General features: G+C 44.9%; 1 protein-coding gene across 6 annotated transcripts in view; it reads left to right on the forward strand.

The window, feature by feature from the left end:
* The window catches only part of nadk2 (NAD kinase 2, mitochondrial), a 153,674-nt gene that overhangs the window by 109,040 nt on the left and 23,416 nt on the right, over window positions 1-21,218 (forward strand). For 3 of the 6 annotated variants that reach the window (XM_048595268.1, XM_048595270.1, XM_048595271.1), the window contains 4 exons: window positions 3,552-3,635; window positions 7,315-7,445; window positions 8,735-8,822; window positions 10,262-10,405. In XM_048595268.1, the coding sequence (XP_048451225.1) occupies window positions 3,552-3,635; window positions 7,315-7,445; window positions 8,735-8,822; window positions 10,262-10,405 (447 nt within the window). Of the gene's footprint in view, window positions 1-3,551; window positions 3,636-7,314; window positions 7,446-8,734; window positions 8,823-10,261; window positions 10,406-18,787; window positions 19,076-21,218 lie in introns of all 6 variants that reach the window. The other 3 variants (XR_007261791.1, XR_007261792.1, XM_048595269.1) reach the window with 3 other exon arrangements.

Here is a 21,218-nt window from a genome sequence, read left to right on the forward strand (position 1 = left end):
GGTGCTTCGGTCTCCTCCCACAACTCAAAGATGTGCAGGCTAGTTAGTTCGGCCATGCTAAATTACTCCGTAGTGTCCAGGGATGTGTGGGTTAGGTGCGTTAGCCATGGGAAATGCAGCATTAGGGTAGGAGGATGGGTCTGGGTGGGATGCTGTTTGGAGAGTCAGTGTGGACTTTTTGGGCCGAATGGCCTGTTTCCACACTGTAGGGCTTCTATGATTTAGGTCCGAGCAATGAAGGCAAGCGTGCTAAATGCCTTCTTAATTACCCTGCCTATATGCAACACAACTTCAAAGAACTATGTATCTGAACCCCTAAGTCTCTCTGTTCGACAACACTACCCAAGGCCCTACCATTAATTGTATAAGTCCTGTCCTTGTTTGAATTACCAAAAAGCAATACCTCGCATTTAAAAATCATCAAACTCCATCTGCCACTCCTTAGTCCATTGACCCAATTGATCAAGATCTCTTTGTAATCTTAGATAACCTTCTTCACAGTCCACTATACCACCAATTTTGGTGTCATCTGCAAACTTATTAACCATACCTTCTACGTTCTCATCCAAATTGTTTATATAAATGACCAACAAAAGTGGACCAGCGCTAGCAGACCTTTAGTCCAAAAAGGAATGTCTTTAGCCTGAAGAGCTATATCTAACTCCTTGAAAACAGTCACTGTTTTAGCCTCGAGAGAATCCTTTCTAGGATTCTATAAAATGGTTTTATCAACAAATGAATTTGCTCATGTGAAAATGAGGTATTAGCAATGAGTTAGTGTCAGAGGCTCCTGCTGATCTGTCACTGTTAGGGATTACACTGAACATGAGGAATGTTAGGCCTCTGGAGGGCTGTGTGGCTAGTGGGGCGCATACAGGATGTATTCAGAAAATTTTGAGTGTAAACTGAGAGGACTAAGTTTTTTTTTTGTACAGATCTCAGTTGGGGACTGTGAATTGTGAGTCCACACTGTGGGAGTAATTTGAGGCTTTGGAGAGGGTACAACAAATACCCTAGGAACAGATATGTGAAAACAAAATCCACTGATTTGTTTTTGAGAGGGATTAAAGCAGATTAAGGGACACTGTAATGGAAACGTTGCAATTTTAAATCCTCTTTACATCCATTTTTGTTCTATGCACACTATCAGTCTCTGAATATTGTAATAGTTACACCAGGCAGCTCCAAGGCAGTTGCCACATTTTATTGTTCTTAAATACTAGTTGCATTCAGTACTGCCTGACAATAAGGCCACTCAGAACATTTCAAGGTTTACTGAACAGTCGTGTAGTTAGTTGAACAGAGAAAGTTGCTACCTTTGGGTTCCTAGTCAGTCATAATTGTGAGCAAGGCCTCCATCCCAAAATGGTGTGCTGCAGCAGGTTCTGTTGGGACTTGGGAGAAGTACCTATGTGTTGGAGGTTGGGATCAAGAAAAGCCATAGGACCTGGCCAAATCAAAAAGTGGGGGTGAAGGAATCCCACAAGCAGTATTTGTATAGCTGAGCAATGAGAGAGTTTGCAGCGGCAGTCTCAGGTTTGTGAAGCTAGCTGTCTGTGAAAAGGTGAAATTGTGCCACTGAGTAAATGCTGGAGTTCAGTTTCCCAAATTTAGAAGAACACAGTCCAGTTTGGGAGAGTGAGCTACCAGAATGTGAGCAGCCATTGAGGCAATCATAATGGGGAGGTTTGTGAAGGAATTCCGATGCAAGGATTTCAACGTTGAAAGATGATAAAGTGGCCTATAGTCACTAATGAATTGGGAATTGCTGTGGAATCTGGGATTTGATGTGTTATGCAGGGTGCTTGACAGCAGTGTGCCTGTGACCTATATTTACGTGTGTGTGTGTGTTGGAAAGGATTATAAGAGATAGGATTTAGAATAATCTAGAAAGGAATAATTTGATTAGGGATAGTCAACACGGTTTTGTGAAGGGTAGGACGTGCCTCACAAACCTTATTGAGTTCTTTGAGAAGGTGACCAAACAGGTGGATGAGGGTAAAGCGGTTGATGTGGTGTATATGGATTTCAGTAAAGCGTTTGATAAGGTTCCCCATGGTAGGCTATTGCAGAAAATACGGAGGCATGGGATTGAGGGTGATTTAGCGGTTTGGATCAGAAATTGGCTAGCTGTAAGAAGACAGAGGGTGGTGGTTGATGGGAAATGTTCATCCTGGAGTTCAGTTACTAGTGGTGTACCTCAAGGATCTGTTTTGGGGCCACTGCTGTTTGTCATTTTTATAAATGACCTGGATGAGGGCGTAGAAGGATGGGTTAGTAAATTTGCGGATGACACCAAAGTCGGTGGAGTTGTGGATTGTGCGGAAGGATGTTGCAGGTTACAGAGGGACATAGATAAGCTGCAGAGCTGGGCTGAGAGGTGGCAAATGGAGTTTAATGCGGAAAAGTGTGATGTGATTCACTTTGGAAGGAGTAACAGGAATACAGAATACTGGGCTAATGGTAAGATTCTTGGTAGTGTGGATGAGCAGAAAGATCTCGGTGTCCATGTGCATAGATCACTGAAAGTTGCCACTCAGGTTGATAGCGTTGTTAAGAAGGCGTACAGTATGTTAGGTTTTATTGGTAGAAGGACTGAGTTTCGGAGCCATGAGGTCATGTTGCAGCTGTACAAAACTCTGGTGCAGCCGCACTTGGAGTATTGCGTACAGTTCTGGTCACTGCATTATAGGAAGGATGTGGAAGCATTGGAAAGGGTGCAGAGGAGATTTACCAGGATGTTGCCTGGTATGGAGGGAAGGTCTTATGAGGAAAGGCTGAGGGTCTTGAGGCTGTTTTCGTTAGAGAGAAGAAGGTTAAGAGGTGACTTGATGGATATATACAAGATGATCAGAGGATTAGATAGGGTGGACAGTGGGAGCCTTTTTCCTCGGATGGTGATGGCTAGCACAAGGGGACATAGCTTTAAATTGAGGGGTGATAGATATAGGACAGATGTCAGAGGTAGGTTCTTTACTCAGAGAGTACAAAGGGCGTGGAATGCCCTGCCTGCAAAAATAGTAGACCCGCCAACTTTAAGGGCATTTAAATGGTCATTGGATAAACATATGGATGATAATGGAATAGTTTAGGTTAGATGGGCTTCAGATTGGTTTCACAGGTCGGCGCAACATCGAGGGCCGAAGGGCCTGTACTGCGCTGTTATGTTCTATGTGTTTAACCTGATGGGACAGGGTGTTTTCAGTGGTTGAGGAACGAGGGCCCATAGGTAACAACAGATTAACTTGAAGAGATTTTGAACAGAGGAGGAGAAACCTCTGCAGAGAGTTGTGACGCTGTGGAATTCACTTCCCATTGTCACAATTTAAGCAGAAACTGTGTCAAGATTCAGTGGGAGAGGGGATTGGAGGGAATTGGGAAAAGGGTGGATGAATTGGAGCTGTTTGCTGATATAAAGGGTAAACAGCAACATAGGCTGGAGAAGTTGAATGGCTGGGTGTGGTATTACTGTGGTGAGGGGTCTAACTGTCCCCTCCATGCTGTTGCCAGGGTGCTCTATGCTCAGCTGTTTTTACTGTCTCTGTTTGTAGGTCTCAGGGGCACTTGTGCCTCCCAGTCAGGTACACACACTGTTTCTCAGAGGCTCTGCAGAAGCTCCACCAGGGAAAGTTCAGGTGAGTGTGACCATATTTGTTTTTTAAATTCATTCATGGGATGAGGGTGTTGCTGGCTAGGCAGCATTTATTGTCCATCCCTAATTGCTCAGAGTCAACCACATTTCTGTGGGTCTGGAGTCAGGATGGTAATTGGAATGGGAGTTGGTTTGCAATTTGAAGGTGTTGAACTCAGTATTAAGTCCAGAAGGTTGCAAAGTGCCTAGTCTGAAGATGAGATGTTGTTCCTCCAGTTTTGCGTTGTGATTCGCTGGAACACTGCAGCATGCCGAGGATAGACAAGTGGGCATGTGAGTGGGGCATTGTGTTAAAATGACCAGCTACAGGAAGTTCAAGGTCATGCTTGTGCATGGACCGGAGGTGTTCCGCAAAGCGGTCACCCAGTCTATGTTTGATTTCTGCAGTGTAGAGTGGGCCACATTGGGTGCAGCGAATACAATAAACAAGAATGGAGCAGGTACAGGTAAAATGCTGCTTCACCTGGAAAGACTGATTAGGCTCTCAGATGATGAGCAGGGAGGCGGTGGAGAGGCAAGCGTTGCACCTTCTGTGGTTACATGGGAATGTGCAGTGGGAAGGAGGTGTGGTGTTAGTAGTCGATGAATGGACTAGGGTGTCCTAGAGGGAACAATCCCTGCGAAATGCTGCACCCCTTTTGAGCTCAGTGTTGGGATTAGAGGTACTTTGCTCTGATCCCTCCCTCACTCTGTGACTTCCTTTGTTGTCATCTTCTCAGAGTCGAAATATATGAGCTTCGGGGGCATTTTGTGGGCAACGAGAGAGTTAAATGAGGCTGAAGTTTTCACTGGAACTTTGTTGGTCTGCACAATTCATTGTGCTTCATCTCAAGTCGAGGAGCAAACATTATTATCCTTATGATTGTCGGGAATGATGGTTGACAATTGACAAGGTTTCATTGTGGATCTTATTCCGGATTTTATTGAATACATATTTCACTTTCAATTTCATTTGCCACAGTGGGATTCGAACTTTTGACCCAGAACTTTCAGCTGGAATTACTAGTCCAGTGACATTGCCCCAAACCACCAACTCCCCCCAACAATTGTTGTAAAAACCCATTGAATTCACTAATGCTCTGTCAGGAAGGAAATCTGCCATCCTTACCTGGTCTGGCTATATCTGAATCCACACCCACAGCAATGTGGTTGACTCTTCTGTTCCGTTTAATATGTTCTTAAGAAGAGCTTTATTGGATTCTAAACATCAACTCTGTTTCTCTCAACACAGGTGCTGAGTTTCTCGTTGGAGTTTATTTGGGGTTGACTGCTAATTGTCCTCTGAAAAGGCTGAACTAGTCCAAAGAAAGCTGTTTACCATCACCTTTGCATTTTTTAAAATGAATAACATGCAGCAATGAATACTTTGACATTTGAAACTATCTAGAACATTTTTTCAATTCTTGGATGATGGGGGAGCAATACAGACTTCTTGCAACTTAATCTCATATTTTACTGTTTTTGCAGGGTAGTTGCGGCATAGAACAAAGTGATTCAGCATTTTGTGTCTGTGAAGGAGTAATTCACCTGTGATGCAACCTCCACCTCTAGCCTTTCAATTTTTACTTTTCAGATAACCCAATTTTGTTCTGAAAGCCTCCCCCACACTCTTAGACAGTACATTCCAGACCCTAACCACTCGAGTGAACCTGCCTCCCCCCACACTCTCGGACAGTACATTCCAGACCCTAACCCCTCGAGTGAACCTGCCTCCCCCACACTCTCAGACAGTACATTCCAGACCCTAACTCGAGTGAACCTGTCAGCACCGTACCGTCAAGACATAGAACATAGGACAGTACAGCACAGTACAGGCCCTTCGGCCCACGATGTTGTGCCGAACTTCTACCCTAATCCTAAGATCTATCTAACCTCCACCGCTACCTTATACTATCATCCATATGCCTATCTAATAGCCGCTTAAATGCCCCTAATGAGGCTGACTCCACTACCCTCTCCGGCAATGCATTCCACGCCCCGACCACTCTCTGAGTAAAGAACCTACCTCTGACGCCTCCCCTATATCTACCTCCACTCACTTTAAAACTATGTCCCCTCATAATAGCTACCTCCACCATAGGAAAAAGTCTCTGGCTGTCTATTCTGTCTATACCTCTGATCATTTTGAACACCTCTATCAAGTCAAAACAGTCAAGGCAATACGGTTCAGACCCTAACCCCTTGCTTAACCAACCTAGCCTGATGTAGAGGTGTTGGTGTTGGGCTGGGGTGAATAAGGTCATAAATCGCACGACACCAGGGTATAGTCCAACAGGTTTATTTGAAAACACAAGCTTTCGGAGTCTCATTCCTCCTTCTGGTGTTAGTGAGAGAGGTGGCATCAGACACATTTTTTAAGGAAAAGATCAAAGGGTCACACCATTGATGAGGATGTACTAAACAGCCTTCTGGACTCAATATCGAGTTCAATAATTTTAGGGCCTAAACTCTCCCATGTCCCAGCCCCCTACTCCACACACCAGGCCTTGTTATCACACAGTCTGCCATTACACACTATCTATTGTTAGCCACTAACAGTCTCCATTAACAGCTATTCACCCTCCCAGCTGGATCGTTATCTACTCCTTTGTCTGTCCAAATGTTGTTCTGTCTCTTTGGGCTCTATCCCCACCTATCGTTTACTCTTTACCCACTCCCCCCAGCCTATCTTCTGCATATAAACTGACATTTTCCTAGCTACCATCAGTTCTGAGGAAGGGTCACTGGACCTGAAATGTTAACTCTAATTTCATAGTTGCTGCCAGATCTGCTGAGTTTTTCCAGCAACTCCTGTTTTGCTCCAGAGCAGTTAACCATCAGTCATCATCTTCATGGCAATACCTCCACCAAAATTCTAGCAGAGCTAGACAGGGTAAACCCAGAAAAAATGTTCCCAATGTCAGAGATTCTAAAACCAGGGGTCACAGCCTAAGGACAAGGAGTTGGCCATTTAGGACAGAGATGAGGAGAATTTCTTCACCCACAGAGTAGTGAGCCTGTGGAATTCTCTGCTGCAGAAAGTGATTGCAACCAAAACATGGAATGCTTTCAAGGAGTTAGATCTAGTTCTTAGGACTGAGGGGATCAAAGAATATGGGGAGGAAGCAGGAACAGGGAGCTAAACAGGATAATCAGCCATGATCTTATCGAATGGCAGAACAGGCTTGAAGGGCCAAATGGCCTACTCCTGTTTCCATTTTCTGTGTTTCAATTATGTTTAGCTGGGGTAAAAGAAATTACAGACATGGGATCAGTAATGAAGGGCATAATGGGAGACAGGAGACTTGAAAGGGATTTGAGAAAGAATTTGGAATCTGGAAGTCACTACCTGAAAGTGTATTAGAAACGGGAGCCCTCAACACATTAAGTAATGTACAGATGAGCATTGAAATGCTATAGCATGCAAGGTTATGAGCCAAGTGTTGGAAAATAGGATTAGATAGGTTCCTGCTAACTGACCGGATGGACTGAAAGGCCAATTTCCATGCTGCAAAACATTGACTGTTTAACATTCTCCTTCAAATCTACCTCTGCCACGGATTTCAGCAGCAGCCCTAATGTCTCCTGTGCCTTGCTGTCAGATGTTACCCTCATGCTTCTGGAAAGCACATTAGGTTGTTTAGTCCCATTAAAGATTAAACATTTCTTCATCTCGCTTACAGCTGGCAGTGGAGACAGCGGATCAGGATCTGCCTGGAAGGAGCAGGAATAAACCCAACGCCTGTGGACCTCCATGAACAGCAGCTGAGCCTGGAGCAGCACCAGACTGCACATCGCGATGTGGCACAGCCTGGTTAGAACAGGCACAGTGTAGTGGCATCACTGGGGTGGGGGGTGGTCATTGGTCAGTGAGGGGAGGGGTGGATTCAGTGGGGGGGAGGGGGAGCAGTGCAGTGCAGTCATTCGGGGAGCAGTGCAGACAGTGGAGGTTGGGGGAAGCGGTGCGGTCAGTGGGGGGTGGGGGAGCGGTGCGGTCAGTGGGGGTTGGGGGGAGCGGTGCGGTCAGTGGGGGGGGGGGGTGGTGCGGTCAGTGCGGGGGTCGCGATGCAGTCAGTAGAGGGCAGGGGTCGCGGTGCAGTCAGTGAGGGGAGGGGTCGCGGTGCAGTCAGTAGAGGGGAGGGGTCGCGGTGCAGTCAGTAGAGGGCAGAGGTCACTGTGCAGTCAGTAGAGGGGAGGGGTCACGGTGCAGTTAGGGCATGGCGGAGCAGAGTTTTTAAGAACCCTTTGTGGGATGTGGGTTGAATTCGTAATAGGTGGTAGGTGATGAATTTGTTAGGGGTCTTCAAGAAAACAGGACAATAATTGTTTATTTAATTCATACGTCTGTATAGAGAGGTCGCCTGACACCATGAAGATTGCAGCACACTCTCGGTGGTGTACAGGCACCTCTTAACTTCATCCACGTTACAATTCCCACACTTCAGTCTTGGGGTCTTCCCACAGTCCTCCATATGCATTGTCACCTCTTTAACCCAAAGCCTCTGGTGTAGTGTGGAAGCCTGATGTAGCCTTGATAGTCTGAATGTCTCACTTTTTATTCCGTCCGTGTATATCAGGAGTTCCAATCCTCATCCTGTGCCTTATCCTATTGCTTTGCTCGTTAAGGCATAAAGCTTTAGTCATTCGTAATGATTGAAAGCCAGTCAGTAATTCTTTCGCAGGCTGAGAGGCTGCGGGGGTCGTTGGTGAGACTGCCATATTGAGAATACATATTCCTGGGCCATGCAACAATTGGCTACAGGCATCAGCATTGATCAGGCCAGGGCAGCGAGGGTATTTAGTATTGATCAGGCAGGGTGTTTGGGGGTGGTTGGGGAGGGTTGTTGTTAGTGTTGACCAAGCTGGTCAGTATTGACCCTATTGACTTGCTACCTGCGCGTCTAGCTGCTTTGATGTCCCATGCGCGTGCACAGCGGTGTCAATGTGCCGTTTATGGTATTGACTTTCAGGTCTGGAAGTCACTGCCGTGCACAGCCCTTGGAGGCCCTCACAGCTATGAAGAAAATTAGAGAGGATGCTGTGTATCTATACCTGTGGACAAGTTGGCCTTCTTAGTCTGATTGTCTCTATCTCTCCTTACAGCCTTGTGTGACATAGTGAACGCTGATCCTCAGCTCCTGCCTGTCAGAGCATTGAATGAAGTATTTGTGGGGGAGTCACTGTCCTCTCGGTGAGTAATGTGATAAAAATCCCTGCGTAAGAATCATTTTGAACCAATACCACTCCGCCCAGGCCAGGCTCAGTGCCAGCTAAAACGTCTCCATCCCACCGTATGGAGTTGAGCCGCTGGCTGGGTCAGCATTTATTACCTGCCCCTAGTTGCCCTTCAGAAGGTGGTGGGGAGCTGCCATCTTCAACTGCTGCAGTGCATGTGTTGTAGGTTGACCCACAGTGGCCTTAGGGAGGGAATTCCAGGATTTTGATCCAGCAACTCTGAAGGAACAGCAATATATTTCCAAGTCAGGATGGTGAGTGACTTGGAGGGGAACTTGTAGGGGGTGGTATTTCCATGTAACTGTTGCCCTTGTCCATCTAGATGGAAGTGTCGTGGGTTTGGAAGGTGCTGTCTTAAGGACAGCAATCTGACCAGGCTGTTCCCTATGTCTGTTTGAAAACCACCCTCCCCAAACCACAACCACCCCCTCCCAAAAGGAAACAAACCCTCTCACAGCCTGATCCAGACTGAGCGCAGATTAGACAGCAACAATCTCCACCCACATAGCTACGTGAAGGGTGGTGAGTGTGGTGTCACATATCTGCACCAGGGAATGGTAGGATGCTCCATTAGGCTTCCACCAGGACCATCCAGCTCCTGGCCTCATTACAACCTTGGTTCAGACATTGACAGAAGTGGCAAGAGAGTGACAGCCCTTGGCATCAAGGCTTCATCTGACCCGGTGTGGCATCAAGGACCCTTCACCATGAGAACCACAGGGTAGGAGTCCTGCAGCGAGTAACTCACCACCTGACTCCCCAAAGCCTGCCCACCATCTAAAAGGAATAGTCAGGAGTGTGATTGAATACTCCCCACTTGCCTGGATGGGCGCAGCCACAACAACACTCAAGAAGCTTGATACCATCCAGGACAAAGCAGCCCGCTTGATTGGCACCACATGCATGCCCTTTGACATTTGTTCCCTTCAGCATCAGTGTGTCCCTGAGAGTAATGTGTGACTCTTTGCCAGCAAGTCTGAAGAAAATGCCAGGCTGCCAAGCTGGGTATAACAGGAAAGGCTGGAAAAACCTGCAAATGTTACTCGGGAGGCAATTCCTGGTGTTTTTGTCCCAGGGAGAGAACAGAGAATAATTTCCTGCCCCAGGTATGGGGGCCCTTTCCCGTCTCTCTCTCTCTCTCTCTGAATGTGGTGGTCTCTCCTCGAGTGAGGGAAATCCCACAGCCATCTTATCTTGTTATATTCAAGGTGCTGTCCGACGATGCAGTATCATTGGTCTGCCAGTTCTCTACCATCTGTCACCATATACCATCTCACCCCAATTGTGATCTATCTCTTCGCCTCACTCCAATCTCCTTTCCACTCGTTGTGAATGTGGTCTGGTGTGTTAGACTCTGGCTCACACCTGACCCAGGATATGTTCTGTTTTGTGCAGGCTCCGGTATCACTCCCACAAACAAAGTCTTAAATTCTCGCTCCATAGGGCCTCATACTATGAGATCTCTATTGATGATGGACCCTGGGAGAAGCACAAGAACTCTGGCCTCAACATGTGTACTGGAACTGGCTCCAAAGCTTGGTAAGGGAGCGTGCTGAGTGAACACTGAGGGATTTAAACATGTGGGAGGATTTTGTCTCATATCCCTATTGCCCTCATAGGATGTTATAGACACTGTTATAATACTCTTTACCCTAGGATGTTGAGGATGGTAATAGATTTAAAAAGGTGTGTATAATGTTACAAAGAATAGTAATAAGTTTAAGGACTAGGAGTGTTTTAGAAATCAACATAAAGTTGATTAAAAAGGTGAAAAGAGGATGCAGAGTAAAGTAGGGCTGTACAGGAGCCTGGAGTCGGAGGCGACGCTGTTGTTTTGATGCAAGGATTATGACGGGAAGGAAGTCATTGGTGGGAGTGGTCTACAAACCACTATGTGGGACAATGTTGGATGCTTGAAATAAGGGGATGGCAGTAATTGTGGATAATTTTAGTTTACAGATAAACTAGAGAGTTCAGATTGGCAATGGTAGCGTCAATAAGGAATTCCTAGAATGCTTTTGAGGGTTTCTTAGAGCAGTACATTCTGGAATCAACCAGAGAGCAGGTTATATCAATACTTGATTGTCTGCAGTGAGTATGAAGATTGTGTCTTTGTTTTTCCATATTTTTAATTGTGGACTAAAATGAGAATAGAACTGTTAAAAACCAGGGATTGCTGCATGTTTTGAAAGCAAGTGACTGCTCCTCGTTGTAAGCTCTGTTTACACAGCTGCTTGTTCTGAGTAGAGGTTAAATGTGGTTGCAGATGAATTGGAGCTGAAGGGTTATGTACAGATGGAGCTCCGGTTGGCAACAGATGTGTGGACTAGTGACCAGTTATCGATGACAAAGGTTTTCTGCTTGCTAACAATGATGCATTTCGATCTTGGGTACCTTTAGGCTGTGAACAAGATAGAGAGAAGTCAGGAGATCTCCACCAGCTCAGGGGCCCTGTTCTCTTCAATAAAACCTACTTTAAGTCTGAAGAAAACCAGTTTATCTTTCCTTCAACAGTTGCTGAAAGCTGTGACATTTAATTGATAAGTCAGAGATCTTTTTAAAGGAGAATGAGCTACTACTAACCAGCAAAACCCTCTGGAGAAGGAAGACCAAGAAGCAGTGTTCTGACTAGCACAAGAATCTCAGCAAACTCTGTGAACAGGGACCACTGAATTGCCTTCCCAGACTAGCCCTCTGCCCATAGCACACGTTCTTGAGTTCCTGTTTATGTCTGTCTGTGTGTGCATGTAGGTGGAGCTTATAAGGGGGTTACAGTTTTAATTAGTACCGTTATAAGCTGATGGTTGATAATTGTTTGTTTGCAGCTAAAGTTTAATTGCATGCAATAAGTAGTAAATTAGGAAATTTTGTAGTCTTTTTAAAATCATTTTTGTTACAGCTTTGGGAATAATGGAGCTTGATTTCTATCACATTCGCCCAATGAGGGGTGACATAAGACAGTATTAGTTAACCACAGACTAAGTAGCAGCAACCAGAGTATGATGGGATGTTCAGGCAATGTTTGAAAGGGAGAAGTGGTTCAAGGACTAGTATTTAAATCTTAAATAAGGGCATGTGTGGGCATGAAGGCTGAGCTAATGGAAGTAACCTGGGATAAATAGGCTAGGGATGGAGCAGCAGAGATACAGTGATAGACATTTAAGGGAATATTCCTGCTGCAAAGAGAAAATCCAATTCATGGATAAGTATTGAAGTTAAAGCATCAAAATTGAAAAAGCAGATCATTTTGCAAAGCTGAGTGGCAGGACAAATGATTGGACTGAATGTAAATAAAGAAGGAGAAAGACTAATCAGGTTAATCGGGAGAGGGTAGTAAGCTGCAAATGTAAAAACAGATTGGAAGAGTATCTGCAGGTGTTTAAAAAGGAAAAGGAACAAAGAAATATTAAAGATCAGAGCAGGAGGAGGCCATTTGGCCCTTCAAGCCTGCTCCGCCATTCTTCACAATCATGGCTGATTGTCCAACTCAATAGCCTCATCCTGCTTCCTCCCCATAACCTTTGATCCCATTTGACCCAAGTGCCAAATCTAGTCGCCTCTTGAATACATTCAATGTTTTGGCATCAACTGCTTCCTGTGGTAATGAATTCCACAGGCTCACCACTCTTTGGGTGAAGAAATGTAACCTCATCTCCATCCTAAATCGCCTATTCTGAATCCTCAGACTGTGACCCCTGGTTCTGGACACAACCACCATCAGGAACATCCTCCCTGCATCTACCCTGTCCAGTCCTGTTAGAAGTTTATAAGTCTCTATGAGAACCCCCTCATTTGTCTGAACTCTAGCAAAATCTCTCTTCATACATCAGTGCTGCCATCCCCGGAATCAGCCTGGTAAACCTTCGCTGCACTCCCTCGAAAGCAAGAGCATCCTTCCTCAGAAAAGAAGACCAAAACTGCACACAATATTCCAGGAGATAACAGTGTGGAGCTGGAGGAACATAGCAGGCCAGGCAGCTTCAGAGGAACAGGAAAGTTGACGTTTTGGGTCAGGACCCTTCTTCAGAAGACCCTTCTGAAAGTGTGTTATCTCTGACACCGGCATTGGCAGTTCTTACTATCTCACAATCATCCAGGTGTGGTCTTACCAAGGCCCTGTATGACTGCAACAACACATCCCTGCTCCTGTACTCGAAACCTCTTGCAACAAAGGCCAATGTACTATTTGTCTTCTTTACCCCCTGCTGCACCTGCATGTTTATCTTCAGCGAATGGTACACAAGGACCAGTAAGAGTAAGGAAAGTAACTGTTAATTCTCAGTGACAATGGGGATTAATGTACTGGCATGGATTGAGCATTGATAGCGGACAGAGAGTCAGAATAAAGGGTTTTTATCATATTGGAAGCAGTGATAAATGGGATACCTCTGGGATCATTGCTTGGACCCCACTAATTACAATATATGACAACAGTTTAAATTAGGGAATCTAATGTAATGTTTCCAAGTTAGTTGATGGCACAAAAATCGCTAGGACCAGGAGTGGTGAGATGTTGTAAAAAGCCTTGGAAGCGATTTTAGAGAAGTTTATTTGGATTAATATGTAACTGTGATGTAGCTATTACAGACACAGTTGAGAGAGGGACAAGACTGGCAACTTAACATTCCAGGATTTAGATGTATCGGATGAGATAGAGAAGGATGTAAAAGAGCAGGGAACAGTTGCGTTACTGATAAGGGCAAATATCACAGGAGGACACTTTAGAAGGCTCATCCAGCAAGGCTAAATGGGCACAACTCAGGAATAGGAAGGGTGTCATCACTTTGGGATTTTTCTACAGCCATTGGGGAAATAGAGGAATGGATATGTAGACAGGTTATGGAAAAAAGTGAAAACAACAGGGTTGTTGTGTTGGGTGATTTTAACTTCCCCTATGTTGACTGGGACTTGGGGACTGACTTAGTACCTGGGACATGGATGGTCGGGGAACTTTGTTAGGTGTGTCTAGGGTGTTTTTTTTTTAAACAAATAATGTGTAAATCATATAACCAGGCAAGGGGCCATTCTGAACCCAGCCAGCTGATCGAAGTTTCAGTGGGGGAGCATTTCAGGAACAATGACCATACTTCTGTAAGTTTTAAGTTACTTATGGATAGAGCAAGAGTAATCCTTGGGTGTAAGTATTAAATTGGGGAAAGGCTAACTACCTCAATATTAGGCAGGAACTGGGGAGTGTAAATTGGGCAGCAGCTGTTTGGGGGTAAGTCCACGTCTGGTGAGTGGGAATCTTTTAAAGGCCAGTTGATTAGACTTCAGACTGGCATGTTCCTGTGAAAATGAACGATACGGATGGCATGGTTCAGAAACCTTGGACGACAAGAGAAATTGTGAGCTTGGTCAAAAAGAAAAAGGATGCATACATAAGGTTTAGGAAACTTAAAACAGACAGAACTCTTAAAGAATGCAAAGACAGCAGGAAAGAATTTAGACAAGGAATTAGAAGGGCGTAAAAGGGGCCAGGATACGTCTTTGGCAAACAGGATTAAGGAAAATCACATAAATATAAAAGGAGCAAGTGGGCAACTAGGGATTGAGTAGAGTCATAGAGTAATACAACATGGAAACAGGCCCTTCAGCCCAAACTGGCCCAAGGTGCCCACTCAGCTAGTTCTGATTGTTCGTATTTGGTCCATATCCCTCTAAATCTTTCCCATCCATGTATCTATCCAAATAATTTTTATCGTACCTGCCTCAACCACTTTCTCTGGCAGCCCATTCCATATACGTACCACTCTCTGTGTGAAGAAGTTGCCCCTCAGGTCTCCTTAAATCTTTCCCCTCTCACCTTAAACCTATGCCCTCTAGTTTTCAATTCCCCATCCCTCAGAAAAAGACGATATGCATTCATCCTATCTGTGCCCCTCCTGATCTTATATACCTCAATATGGTCACCCCTCATTCCCTTACGTTCCAAGGAATAGTCCTGTCCTGGTCAACCTCTCCCTATAACTCGGGCCTACTAATCCTGGTAATGTCCTCGTAAATCTTCTTTGCACATTTTCCACTTTAACGATGTCTTTCCTGTAACAGGGTGACCAAAACTGTACACAATACTCAAATTGCAGCATCACCAATGACTTATACAACTGTAACATAACATCCCAACTCCTATACTCAATGCCTTGACCGATGAAGGCCAGCATGCTAAATGCCTTCCTCACCACCCTGTCTACCTGTGACGCTGCTTTCAACAAACTATGTATTTGTACTCCTCGCTCCCTCTGTTCCACAACACTCCCCAGGACCTTACCATTTACTGTATAAGTCCTACTTTGGTTTGACTTTCCAAAGTGCAACATCTCACACATGTCTGTATTGAATTGCATTTGCTAACCCTCAGCCCACTTCTCCATCTGATCAAGATCCCTCTGTAATTTTTGATAGCCTTCCTCACTATCAACGATACCTCCTAATTTTGTATCATCCACAAACTTACCAGTCATGCCTTGTACATTCATATCCAGATCATTTATGTAAATAACAAACAATTCAGGTCCCAGCACCGACCCCTGTGGCACAGCACTAATCACAGGCCTCCAGTCCGAAAAACACCCTTCAACCATCATCCTCTGCTTCCTGCCATCAAGCCAACTTTGAATCCAATTAGCTAGCTCTCCCTGGATCCCATGTGACCTAACCTTCATGACTAGCCTGCTGTGTGGGACCTTGTCAAAGGCCTTACTAAAGTCCGTGTAGGCAACATCCTGTGCTCTACCCTCATCTATCCTCTTAGTTACCTGTTCGAAAAACATAGAACATAGAACATTACAGCGCAGTACAGGCCCTTCGGCCCTCGATGTTGCGCCGACCTGTGAAACCAGTCTGAAGCCCATCTAACCTAAACTATTCCATTATCATCCATATGTTTATCCAATGACCATTTAAATGCCCTTAAAGTTGGCGAGTCTACTATTTTTGCAGGCAGGGCATTCCACGCCCTTACTACTCTTTGAGTAAACTCTAAAAGATTTGTCAGACATGACTTCCCGTGCACAAAGCCATGCTTACTGTCCCTAACCAGACCTTGACCTCCAAATGTTGGTTGATCCTGTTCCTCAGTATCCTCTCCAATAACTTGCCTACCACTGATGTCAGCCTCACTGGCCTGTAGTTCCCAGGCTTGCCTTTGCTACCTTTCTTAAACAATGGAACAACATTAGCCACTCTCCAGTGTTCTGGAACTTCACCAGTGGCTAAAGATGAAGCAAAAATCTCTGCAAGGCCCTCTGCAATTTCTTCCCTAGCCTCCCACAACATCCGAGGATGAACTTGATCAGGCCCAGGGGATTTATCCACCTTAATGCGCTTTAATGCTACAAACACCTCGTCTCTGCTAATGTTTATGCAGTCCAAAACATCTCCACTTGTTTCCCTTATTTCCTTAGTATCTATGATTCTTTCCTCAGTAAACACTAAGGAGAAATATTCATTAAAAATCTTCCCAATCTCCTGTGGCTTCACATATAGACAGCCATGCTGATCTTTAAGGGGACCTATTCTCTCTTTCCCTAGCCATCCCTTTACTCTTAATATAGCTACAGAACCTCTTGGGATTATCTTTAACCTTATCTGTCAGATAGAACAGTACAGCACAGTACAGGCCCTTCAGCGCACGATGTTGTGCTGAACTTTTACCCTAATCCTAAGGCCTATCTAACCTCCACCCCTACCTTTATACTATCATCCATATGCCTATCTAATAGCCGCTTAACTGCCCCTAATGAGGCCGACTCCACTACCCTCTCCGGCAATGCATTCCATGCCCCGACCGCTCTCTGAGTAAAGAACCTACCTGTGATGTCTCCCCTATATCTACCTCCACTCACTTTAAAACTATCCCCCCTCGTAATAGCTACCTCCACCCTAGGAAAAAGTCTCTGGTTATCCACCCTATCTATACCTCTGATCGTTTTGAACACCTCTATCAAGTCACCTCTCATCCTTCATTGTTCTAAAGAGAAAAGCCTTAGCTCTCTCAACCTTTCCTCGTAAGACCTTCCCTCCATTCCAGGCAACATCCTGGTAAATCTCCTCTGCACCTTTTCCAACGCCTTCCACATCTTTCCTGTAATGAGGCGACCAAAACTGGACAATATTCCAGATGTGGCCGAACCAGGCTTCATCTTATACCCTCTTTTTGCTGTCCTGATTTCCCTCTTAAGTGTGCTCCTACACTTTTTATAGTCATTTGGGGATTCACTTGAACCTGATAGCTTAAAACATTGGTGTGCCTCCTTTTCCTGACCAGAGCCTCAATATCCCTAGTCAGCCAGTGATCCCTACAGTTGCCAGTTTTTCCCTTTACCCTAACAGGGACATACTGTTACCCATTCAACACATCAAGTTCACTCTGCAATTCAATGAGATCATGGGTGATCTGATAATCCTCAACTCCACTTTCCTGTCTTTTCACCAAAACTCTTGACTTCCTTGCTGATTAAAACTCAATCTCTGTCAGCTTTGAAGATACTGAATGACACAGCCTCGACAACCCTCTGTGGTAAACAATTCCACTGATTTACAACCCTCTGAGAAAAAATTCCTCCTCATTTCTGTTTTAAATGGGTGACCCCTTATTCTGAGTTTATATCCTCTGGTCGTAGACTCTCCCACAAGGGGAAACCACCTTTCCTCATCTATCCTGTCAAGCTCCCTAACAATCTCATTACAGTAAGGCCATCACTCATTCTTCTAAATTCCAATGACTCCAATCTACTCAACCTCTCCTCAGAAGAAAATTGATCCATATCTAGCAACAGCCAAGTGAACCTTCTCTGGACTACCTCCAATGCCAAAATATCTTTCAAGTGTTCCAGCTGAGATCTGACTAATTCCTTGCATAGTTTTAACAGGATTCCTTGCTTTTATACTCCATTTCCTTTGAAGTAAGACTGATATAATTTGCCTTTCCTTTTACATTGGATGCTAGTTTTTGTGATTTATGCCTGGGAATCCTCAAATTCCTCTCCTGTGGCTTTCTGCAGTTTTCCCCATTTAAATAATGTTCAGCTCCTCCAGTCTTCCTGCCAAAGTGCAGAACATTTTCTGTTCACTTGTGGGATGTGGGTGTCACTGGCTGGCTAGCATTTATTGCCCTTCCCTAGTTGCCTTCAGAAGGTGATAGTGAGCTGCTGCTTTGAACTGCTGCAGTCCATGGGTTGACTCACAATGCCCTTGAGGAGGGAATTGCAGGATTTTGACCCAGCGACATTATTTCCACATTACATTCCATCTCACAAGTATTCCCCACATGCTTAACCCATTTATCACCCCCTGCAGACTCTTCACCACTTTATTTATTTATTTATTTATTGTCACGTGTATTTTGTTACAAAATACAGTGTAAAGTGTTGTAAAGTGTTGCCACTCTCCAGCACCATCTTAAAACACAGGAAAAAAACCCAAAACATAGACTATGAAGGCAGAAAATAAAGTTCAACTTTACTGTCCTCCTTGTGAAGTGCTCAGCCACGAGTCGCTTGCCACACTGCTGGAACAAGAGTTGCCAGTCTCCGGTGCCATCTTGCCTCCACTGGTACTGCTGCCACCATAAGTGCTTGTTGGTCCTCACCAGTGCAGCCGCCGCTGGGTCCCACATCAGCCTAAACTCGACTCTGCTGCTGCCAACAGTTTGTTCTGAGCCCACCTCACTGATGCCACTGGTCTCATACTGGGCCTAAACTCACCTCAGTCACTGCCTCCATGAGTCTGCACTGAAATGCCTTCCCACCTACGTTAGTGTCATCCACTAACATGGCTATAGTCCATTCATTTTCTTCATCCAAGTCACTGATATATCTTGTAAATAATTGTGGCCCCAGCACTGATCTCTGTGGCACACCGCTAGTTACAGGTTGCCATCCTGAAAATGTTCTCTTTGTCTGACCTGTCTTCCATTAGCCAGTCCTCCATACATTCTAATATAGGACTGGGAGAGAGAAGGACCAGGAAGGAGTCACCAGCACCTAAAAGAGCGAGAGAGAAGAAGAACTTGTGCTTCAAAACAATAAGACAGAGGGATCAGCAGCTTCAGCAACAGTGGAAGAGTGCATGGGAACAGCTTCATAAAGAGAAGTGTGGACCTGTGTGCAGAGTGCGGTGATGCTGGGAGATATAAACAGGCAGCAGAGAGCCCCTTCAACCAGTTTCTACCTGTCAGAGATGAAGTGAGAGGTCACAGGAAAACAGGTGATTGGTGGATATTTCTTCGTGTTCCTTTCAATTGGCCTGTTGTTGTAAATCAGGGGAAGTTATGACAGTCTGCAGGAAGCACTCAGAGGGTGGAGCAGCAGCACAGACTGAGTATAAAACTAACTGAGCACTGGGCACAATGTAGCTATGATATAAAAAAACTGGCGTGATGTCACCAGGAAGCTGTGACCAGATTGGCTGGTAGGAAATCTGCGCAAAATTTGAAAAAGAACACAGCAAAGAAGTATTAATAAATTAACCAATTAATAAATTTATATAAATTAATAAGGTAATTAACTAAGTGGAGATGGCTGGGCTGGTGATGTGCTGTAGTTGTACGGTGTGGGAGTTGGTAGTTCCCATTGCGAGCTGCAGTGACCACATCTGTAGCAACTGTTGGTTGCTCGAGGAACTTCAGTGCAGAGTTGATGAGCTGGAATCTGAGCTTCAAACACTACAGCACATCTGGGAGTAGTAGTACCCGGACACCTTGTTTCACGAGGTGGTCACACCTGGCAGATTAAGTACTTCAAATTCAGTCAGGTATTGGCATGGATCAAGGATTCGTTAACTAACAGGAAGCAAAGAGTGGGGATAAATGAGTGCTTCTGTGGTTGGCAATCAGTGACTAGTAGTGTGCCTCAGGGATCAGTGTTAGGACTGGCACGGTGGCTCAGTGGTTAGCACTGTTGCCTTACAGCGCCAGGGACCCAGGTTCGATTCCACCCTCGAGCTACTGTCTGTGTGGAGTTTGCACATTCTCCCCGTCTCTGCATGGGTTTCCTCTGGGTGCTCTGGTTTCCTCCCACAGTCCAAAGATGTGCAGGTTAGGTGGATTGGCCATGCTAAATTTCCCATAGTGTTTAGGGATGTGTAGATTAAGTGGGCTGTTGGGGGATGGGTCTGGGTGCGATGCTCTTAGGGTCAGTGTGGACTAGTTGGGCCTGTTTCCACACTGTAAGGATTCTATGACCGTATTTGTTTACAATTTACATAGACGATTTGGAGTTGGGGACTAAGTGTGGTGTGTCAAAGTTTGCGAATGATACTAAGGTGAGTGGTAGAGCAAAGTGTGCAGAGGTCTCTGAAAATTTGCAGAGGGATGTAGATAATTTAAGTGAGTGGGCGAACGTCTGGCAGATAGAATTCTATGGAGATAAATGTGAAATCATCCATTTTGGTAGGATTAACAGTAAAAAGAATATTACTTAAATAGTGAAAAATTGAGCAGGTTGCTGTGCAGAGACACCTGGGTGTCCTTGTGCATGAATCACAGAAGGTTGGTTTGCAGGTGCAGCAGGTAATTAAGAAGGCAAATGGAATGTTGTCCTTCATTACTAGAGGGATGGAGTTTAAAAGCAGGGAGATTATGTTACAGCGGGGTACTGCTCGCAGTTCCGGTCTCCTTACTTGAGAAAGGATGTACTGGCACTGGAGGGCGTGCAGATTAAGTTCACTAGGTTAATTCTGGAATTAAGTGGGTTGGCTTATGAGGAGAGAATGAGTAGACTGGGATTATATTCATTGGAATTTAGAAAAATGAGGGAGGGATCTTATAGAAACATATAAAATTATGAAGGGAATAGATAAGATAGAAGCAGGGAGGATGTTTCCACTGACGAGTGAAACTAGAACAAGAGGGCATAGCCTGAAAATTAGGGGGAGCAGATTTAGGACTGAATTGACAAGGAACTTCTTCACCCAAAGGGTTTTGAATCTGTGGAATTCCCTGCCCAGTGAAGTAGTCGAGGCTTCCTCATTGAATGTTTTTAAAGCTAAGATAATTTTTTGAACAGTAAAGGAAATAAGGGTTATAGTGACGGGGTGGGTAAGTGGAGCTGAGGCTGTGAAAAGATTAGTCATGATCTTATTGAATGGCGGAGCGGGCTTGAAGGGCTAGATGACCTCCTTCTACTTCTACTTCGACTTCTGCTCCTGCTCCTGATTCTTATTGTTCTTATGTTAACATTCACATTAATGAAATAGAATAGAAAGGCTATATCTCACAAACTTTTGAATTTTTTGAGGAACTTACCAAAAAGATTGATGAGGGCACAGCAGTAGAAGTCATTTACTTGGACTTTAATAAAGCCTTCGACAAGGTTCTGTATGGTAGACCAATTAGTAAAGTTAGGTCACG

The sequence above is a fragment of the Rhincodon typus genome, chromosome 3 (genome assembly GCF_021869965.1).
Source record: "Rhincodon typus isolate 14 chromosome 3, sRhiTyp1.1, whole genome shotgun sequence".
NCBI classification, from domain to species: domain Eukaryota; kingdom Metazoa; phylum Chordata; class Chondrichthyes; order Orectolobiformes; family Rhincodontidae; genus Rhincodon; species Rhincodon typus.